Below are 8,554 nucleotides of genomic sequence, written 5' to 3' on the forward strand. Positions count from 1 at the left end.
AAAAAATAATAATAAATTCTAGCCGCCAGGTGTGGCGTGTGGCTTAGATTTCTTCTACCCGCCACTCATACTGGCGTGTAGACTTGACGCTATCTCGTTAAAATTGGTGCTATATATAGGTAAACTTATGCCGATAGCGTTGGCGGGTTAGCGTTTTGACGCACTATTAGATCAAAATTCCCGTGATATTTGGTGTTTTGCCGCACCATTAGAGTTACCCACATATCTCACTACTCAGTCACTCCTCAGCAGATGAAGGGTAAATATGTAATTACCTAAACTGATTACAATTTCTCAAATTTTTTGACCGTTTCATCTTCCCTCTCAAACCAAAAATTTAAAACTTCAAATTTCGCTTCCTTTTTCATCTCCACACGTCTCCCTCTCTTCAACTTCCAATTTTTTTTCCCACTCCTCATTTTTTTCACTCAACCAATGGAACCTCTTCCTCCTCCTCCTTCTTCTTCTTCTTCATCATCAAAAAGAGAACTTCGTCCAAGGAAAGATAAACAGATTGAAGAAGACAAATTTATAGATGAACCCATTCTTCGTAAACCAAAAACTAGTAGATATAAAAGAAATGCTGAACAACAAGCGAGTACTTCTTCTTCCCCACCACCACAGAAGAAAAAAAGAGATGTTTTAGACCCTGACTGTAAATTTGTAGGTGACCCAATACCTGATGATGAAGCGAGAAGACGTTGGCCACACCGTTATGATGAACAGCTGGTAAAAAAGTTAACTTTTTTTTTGCCGTAGTATTCATTATATGCTTAAAGATTGGATTTTTAACAAATTTTTGTTGATGATTTGTGTTTTTATTTAGATGAAGATTGCTAAAATTAAGAATGCGGAGAGGGAAGCGAGAATAGAAGCTAAGTTGAGAAGATCAAAGAAGAAGGAGTAAGTTTTTATTACTTGAAATTGTTTGTTTTGTGTTTGTTTGAGTGTTGATTTTTGTTTATTTATAGAGTTGATGAGGAGGAGGATGAAGAGGATGAGGTATTGTTTGCTGTGGCTCATTACCAGCAAGCTCAAATTGATACTGATGATTTTGTTAATCTTGGTGATGATGTACATGTTGAAGTAAGCCACTTTTATCTTTTTCTTTATTGGATTTGGGGTTTAAGTGTCTTTACATTATTGCAATCAAGTGAGAAAATGTTGTTGTTTTTTCGCTCATGAAATTTGTTTAACAAACTATTTGCTAGAAAACACATGATTGCTGATATACTAGGTCCTTGAAATTCCAGCAAAAAAAATTAACTGAGCTAAGTGTAGTAACTTGTTTTTTGAGACTCCAAATTTAGTATTCTAGATCGCTTAAACACAATGTATGTACCAATAAGATGGTCTGTCTTTCTTGCAGTGGAAATTGGTTTGAGCTTAATGCTATTGATTAGCTGGTAATAGTGCCTGTTATGTGAGGTTTTACCTGTTAAGACATTGCCATCTTCCCCGAACACCACCTTGTAACTCTGAAACGTGTGTTCCTTACATTAATTTGATAAAAAAGAGAAGGGAAGAAATGCTCAATCCTTTTTGTTATACTTTACTAGTATACTGCTAAGCAGTGGGGGTGAGCGGAGTGGGAGAGGAAGATGGAGGAGTGGAGATGGAGAAGGAGGAGTGGAGATTTAGAGTGTCTGGAGAGGGAGAGGAAAATGGAGAGTGAGAGAGACGAAGAGAAAAAACAGAAGGGAAGAAATGAGGACAGACAGACAGAAACCAACCAAGTTGGTTTTTGTCCGCATAACCCTCCCCCCTTCTCCCAAAATGTTCGTTCCGCTCACGGACTAGTGATCTCAATCTAGATATATTGTTTGTCAAAACTGGAAATAGTCATTTCGTGATTGGTTATTTCTGTCAGTGTTTTATATGGACTGGGACATCAATAGAATGTTTAATAGAGAGCAATTGTTGGATAGGATCATGGGATGAGTGAATGGATTCAATATCTTTAGCGGATTCTCAATATCTGGGAACACATTGTTGTACTGACAAACTTGTTAACAATTGTAAATAATAACTCAGTAGACAGGATGTGAAGACAAATAATTGATGCTTATGTGAAAATGGGCTCAACTGAAGGAGTTTCTCTGATTTCATTAATTATGTGACTGATACTCAAATGGAAGCTGTACTTGGCATAGTACAAAATATTCCGATATATCGCGATATTTGGAGATGTCTATTTAGATTTTAGAGAAAGATATATAAATATCACAATATATTCAGAGATATAGAGAAAGATATATAAATATCACAATATATTCAGAGATATATATGACTGTAAATATTGGTGATATTTTGAGATATTTTGTGATATTTGGTGATATTTTGTGTATATAACAATTTCATTTAATATTTATCATTATATTTTAAATAAATATAAATAATGTATCATAATATATCAAGAAATATCTACGATATTTGTCAATATTTTGAATATATCTACGATATTTGCATGTGAAACAATGTCAAATATCCAAAAAAAAAAGAATATATCTACGATACATATCTAGAAATTAAATATCGATAAATAACCGTATTTTGATATTTTGTACCGTGGTAATTGGTGTCCCCTTATTTTGTCTTGTTTCTACTTCGTAGCCGTTGGTAGTTTGATTTGTTTTATCAAAATTATGTCAGTTTATTTGTTTACTTATCTTAGGCTGATGAAGGAAGAGATCCTTTTATTGGACGGATTCTTGAATTCTTCAGAACCACAGATGGAAGGGCTGTTTTTACGGTGCAGTGGTTTTATAGAGCTTTGGATACAGTAAGATAATCTTGATTCTGATAGCATCTTCTCTTTATACTACAAATTCTGATCTGTGTTTGGCCTTGTTACTAGATTATTAACAAAGCAAACGCAAGTCTTGTAGACTGTAAGCGTGTCTTCATTTCGGACGTTAAGAATGACAACCCGCTTGACTGTATCCTTTCCAGAATAACTGTTTTGAAGGTTCCTCCAAATGTATGGTTCTGTCGTGTAAGTTTTGTTGTGTTTTTTCTCTTTTCTGTACTCTGTTGATCCTAATTCCATTCTTTCTTTGTAACAGGTTGATTTAGTGGCAAAGAAGGCAGCTATCCCACCATGTGATTTCTACTATGATATGTCTTATTCGTTGCCTTACTCCGCATTCTCGAACATACCTACAGGTAATATTTTTATGCAATTATGCATGCAAAAATAAACTTGAAAGAGTTGGGTGTGTTTACACTTAAAGGATTTCAGAACATCTTTCTTTTGTCTTTAAATTATTTCAGTACTACACAATGTTCATAAGATTATGTACAACTTCAAACTTCTTCTAATAGCTAACTGTGGAGTCTTTTCAGAAACTATTAGAGTGGGTAGTGAAACATCCTCAATTACATGCGATGGTGGATCTAGTGGGGAAACGAGTGAAACAAAATTTAACTCAGAAAAATATTTTCTTGGTGGTCATCATGAAAAATCTGAGACGACGCTCTTGGATCTATATTCAGGATGCGGTGCAATGTCAACAGGCTTATGCCTTGGTGCATCTTTCTCTGGTGTAAATCTTGTTACTGTAAGTAGACTTTCCAAGTACATATGCCAGTCAAGAAAATGCTGTCTTCATCAGTCACTAATCCACTGCGATATTTTTATGTTTTGTTATCCCAGAGATGGGCAGTGGATTTTAATGAATATGCGTGTGAAAGTTTGAGATTGAACCACCCTGAGACACAGGTACTTAATTGATGCTTCCATTTGGTTTAAAATTTTGACATGTATAGGTAACAAGCATTTACTCCATATTTGTAGGTAAGAAACGAGACAGCTGAAAACTTTTTGTCTCTACTAAAGGAGTGGAGGAAGCTTTGTGAGAAGTTCAACTTGCTAGGCTGTGAGCGTTCCCAAAGACAAGAGGTCTTGTTAATACCAAATGATGGTGATGATGATACTGCTCCAGCGAATCCCTCAAAAGAATTTGAGGTGGAGAGGTTGGTACAAGTTTGTTTTGGAGATCCAAATAATAATAAAAAAGCTGGAGTGCACTTCAAGGTATGAAAGTGTTTTAGAAGATATTTGTCTAATTTTGTAATTCAGTAGCACTTTTAACTTTTGTGTTAGTCTATTTTTTGTTCCCATTTCTTGGAACTTTCAGCACATAAATCAGTCAAGTATTCATTAGTGATAGTTACAAGTGTCTATACTTAGTGCTCTCATGTTGGATTGTACATAGGTACGGTGGAAGGGTTATGGCTCCAGCTATGATTCATGGGAACCACTTTCTGGTCTTAAGTGAGCTACATCAGTTTCTATTCTTGTTCCTGTATCTTTAGATGTGCCTTACATTCCTACATTTAATTCAAAATGCATTTGTTTTTACCTCATTTTTTGTTTTTCATTTGATCAGCAAATGCAAGGAGAGAATACAAGACTTTGTTAAAAGGGGTTACAATTCAAGGATCTTGCCCCTTCCGGTAAAGTTGTTTGTTTTCTTGGCTTCACAAAAAATACGTACTAAATAATAATTTCCATATCTTTCATGTGTTCAAATTCAAGGGTGTAGGCATTTTTTAGTATCTTATCGTTCTGCTTGGTAAATAAAAGAAATCAGGAATTTATTAACAAGGAAAAAAGAAAGTAGAAAATGTAAGTCATGAGCTAAGGATCAATGAAATCTAAAGTACACTAAAACTAGAGCTTGTATCCCACATATAACCTCTAGAGTACTTAGATGCATGAGAAATTGGGCTTCTTATGTATGTCCGACAATCGAGCATGCTAGCCTTCTGATCAAACAGCCATCCACATGTGCTTTATCAAGCGGTTCTCATTTTCACCATGTGTTCTTGATTTTTCTAAATGTAGTTATTAAATATCAGTTCCTTTTCTTCCATATGCTAATTATTCAAACATCAACAAGAATTTATTTTATTTCTTTTGGTATGAATAGGGTGATGTGGATGTAATTTGTGGTGGTCCTCCTTGCCAAGGAGCCAGTGGCTTCAACAGATTTAGAAACAAAGCTAGACCACTTGATGATGAAAAGAATCGCCAACTTGTGGTATTCATGGATATCGTAGAGTACTTGAAGCCACGATGTCTCTTGATGGAAAACGTTGTTGACATTTTCAAATTTTCTGATGGGTTTCTCGGACGGTATGCTATGGGCAGAATTGTTTCCATGGACTACCAAGCAAGGATGGGAATGATGGCAGCAGGAACATATGGGCTGCCTCAGTTTCGTGGCCGGGCTTTTCTATGGGGAGCTCGTCCAAGTGAGGTGGATTGTTTGTATTGATGATTGTCTTTACTTGTTATTTAAAGCTTTCATTTTTACTTTTCCCTTGGTTGAATAAGACAAAATTTAAGCCATTGTTGTTTTGCTTTTGTAGAAATTACCTCAATTTCCTCTTCCTACACATGATGTAGTGGTTAGAGGATTATTTCCAAAGCAATTTGAGGTATGGTTCTATGGAATTAATGTGTTAGTTTTTTTTTTCTGATTGACAAGCTTGTTTTAAATGAGATCAGTAACTCTTTGATGCTGGCGGGGTTCGACCCTCAGACCTTTGGTATCATCACCCAAAGGTTTTACCGACTTTGCTAGTTGGCACCTGCAATTAATGTGTTAGTTTCATATGTAAAGTGATTCAAAATGTAGTTATTTAATGTTTGAAAACAGCGTAATGTTGTTGCTTACGAGGAGAACACTCCAACGGATTTGAAAAAGGCACTTCTTCTTGGTGATGCAATATCGGATCTTCCACCGGTATGTATCTCTTTTATGTGCTCTTTTAACAATTAAATTGGCAAAAACAAGTATAAATTGACATGCATTTACAATTTTGTCTAGATAACAAATGTTGAAAGTCAAGACGAAATGCCTTACAAAGTTGCTGCTCAAACAGAATACCAGAAATACATTAGATCGAGTAGAAATGGTGAATATGTTTTACCTTTTTTAAAATTGCTAGCTTGTCGTTCTCATTGTTAGTCAAGTGTTAATTATTTACTTTAGTCTCAACTGAATATAAATCGTGTAATCTAAGCTGTTCTGTGCTGTTGGAACTGATGTGCTACCTGTTGTGTTTGTGTATGCACTTGTTTTTATGGTTACCCATACACTCTAAAAGATTTTTTTATGGACACGACACCTTTTTGTCTCGAGCTATTCACTTAGCTCAGTGAAGATATTATTGTAATTCAATGTGTGTTACAGACTTATTTTGTGGTTTTTTCTACAATCATCTTGGAAGTTTTCTTTTATAATCAGAAAAAGTGACATTGTGACCAAAGTGTCTGGTTGTGTGCATTTGTCTCAAAGTTTAAACTTTTTGTTAATCAAATTTTTATTGTACATAATTGTATGAGTTTATGCTTTTATTGCTTACCTAAAGCTCGCACCACACTGTTTTGGCACTGAAATTTAAATGCCTTGGAACTGTCCTGTTCAGTTCGTGTTTAATTGTGAAAATATTCAGTATTATCTATAATTATTATGTTTTGTGGTTACTCAGCCTGATTTAGTTTTTTTTTTGCCTATTGGGTCCCTATTTTCAAAAGTTGTGTTGTTTTTGCTTTGAAATCTTAAAGGGCTTTGAACTGTCTGTTAAACCGGTTTGTCTTGCTTAATTATGGAAATTTCGAGTAATATGTATGTCTTGAATTACTATGTTCAGCTGTGTTGCATGGGTACGGGACGGAGTGTCTGGTTTGGACACGGGTACGACGATTTGGACACGGCGAGATCTGAGAATTAGGGTCTGTTTTGCTTGTGTTCGGGTGTCCGTGTCCGTACTAGTGTCCGCAGGACATGGGTACGCGATACAGAGGAAATTAGGGAGTACCCATGCAATAGAGATGTTCAGTGGTCATGCATCTGTTTTTGTTTTTTTTTGTTTTATGCGTATTTAGACCCTATTTTCATTAAAAGTTGTGGAATTGCAGTGTTCGTAGGGCTCGAGTCATCATCATCAAATGCTAGGCTTTATGACCACCGACCACTCAAGCTTAACCAGGATGACTATGAGCGTGTTTGTCTTGTTCCTAAATCGAAGGTTCTTATTCTTCATTTAGAAATTACAAAAAAAAAAAAACCCTTTATAGGCAATAACATTGTTGATTTGTTTTTTGACATTTTCAGGGCGCAAATTTTCGTAATCTTGCTGGCGTTATTGTCCGCAATAATAAGGTCGAAATTGATGATTCAATTCCTAGAGTTTATTTGTCTTCTGGAAAACCATTAGTAAGTTTTATAGTATTGATCATAAAGTCTCAACTATTTTTTTGGTTTCTTTTTTAGCTAACTTGATGTCATTCTTATAGGTGCCTGATTATGCGATTACCTTTTGCGACGGTACCTCTTCAAAGTATGCAATTTTTTGGTGAACCCTCGTGATTTATTGTGACTTTTATGTTATTTTGTTACAGTTTCCTAACAATGTGTGAATGTGAATAGGCCTTTTGGGCGCTTGTGGTGGGATGATATTGTTCCTACTGTAGTTACCAGGGCTGAGCCACATAATCAGGTATAATATTTGTTGTTATGTGTTTTATAGTGATCATATATGCTGTGATTAAGCATGTGGATCTGCAATAAATCAATACCTGTTTTTTTTAATAGGTCATTATGCATCCGGAGCAAGATAGGGTGCTTTCCATTAGAGAAAATGCCCGTATACAAGGGTTCCCAGACTACTATAAGCTTTTTGGTTCTATTAAAGAAAGGTAAAACAACTTTTCATTAATGTTTGTTTGACTGATTTTTTTTTATTTATCCACCTATATTATGGTGTAGTGATAATTACTCACTTCACAACCAATAACATACTTTTTTTTAGTTTTTATGTTCTTTTATTTGTTGTGCATTCTTTGTATAGGCCTGGGAGTTGGCTTAATTTGCTTTTGTCATTTTAAATAATTAACAACTGGATTATACTTTTCTTTATAGGTATATGCAAGTAGGGAATGCAGTTGCAATTCCCGTTTCTCGTGCCTTGGGATTTGCATTAGGTTTGGCATTACAAGGAATTTGTGATGACCAGCCGTTGTGCACCCTTCCAGCCAATTTCTCAAGCTTTGAACCAATTTCTTCCATAGAAGTTGATGAGGTTGATCCTCTAGAGTGAGAAAAGCTCTTATAATTCTTCATTATGTACTCCGATTTAGAGTTTATGGTACAACTCTGAAACTTAAGGAACTACAAATGCTATTGTTCAATTTTCTTCCATCTGTGTTTACCTTTCCATGGTATTTGTTCTATAGATCGTGCATCTTACTTGAAATGAATATGCGAACCATGCTACGCATCGGTATTTTTTCAAATTTTTAAATCTATCGCTCAAACATTTTTCTGATAGTATGATTTTTTGAATTCTAGTTATAATCTAAAAAATAATATAAAAACATTAGGAGGGGTTGAATATAATTTGATTAATGTGAATAAGGTTTTCTAAATTATTTTAAATAATATGAAGTTAATTCTAATTTCAATAAAGTGAGAGATTTTTTGGTAAATTATTTAAAAAGGAAGGAGCTGATTAGAATAATTAAGAGAGGTGGTTCTAAAAT

The 8,554-nt window shown here is 34.9% G+C and overlaps 1 protein-coding gene across 1 annotated transcript; it reads left to right on the plus strand.

Annotated features, from left to right (window-relative positions):
• Positions 1–357: 357 nt before the first annotated feature.
• Positions 358–8,211, plus strand: LOC147490808 (DNA (cytosine-5)-methyltransferase CMT1-like). Its single transcript, XM_086565881.1, has 21 exons — positions 358–729; positions 827–903; positions 972–1,086; positions 2,675–2,782; positions 2,858–2,980; positions 3,066–3,165; positions 3,346–3,560; positions 3,656–3,721; positions 3,797–4,036; positions 4,218–4,276; positions 4,392–4,458; positions 4,935–5,264; positions 5,377–5,445; positions 5,667–5,753; positions 5,838–5,925; positions 6,932–7,041; positions 7,128–7,229; positions 7,310–7,353; positions 7,443–7,512; positions 7,608–7,711; positions 7,935–8,211. Exons 1-21 carry the CDS (start codon positions 436–438, stop codon positions 8,110–8,112), a joined length of 2,646 nt encoding a protein of 881 aa, XP_086422007.1. The 5' UTR covers positions 358–435; the 3' UTR covers positions 8,113–8,211.
• Positions 8,212–8,554: the final 343 nt, after the last annotated feature.

Source organism: Coptis chinensis, chromosome 6 (assembly GCF_015680905.1).
Source record: "Coptis chinensis isolate HL-2020 chromosome 6, ASM1568090v1, whole genome shotgun sequence".
NCBI lineage: Eukaryota > Viridiplantae > Streptophyta > Magnoliopsida > Ranunculales > Ranunculaceae > Coptis > Coptis chinensis.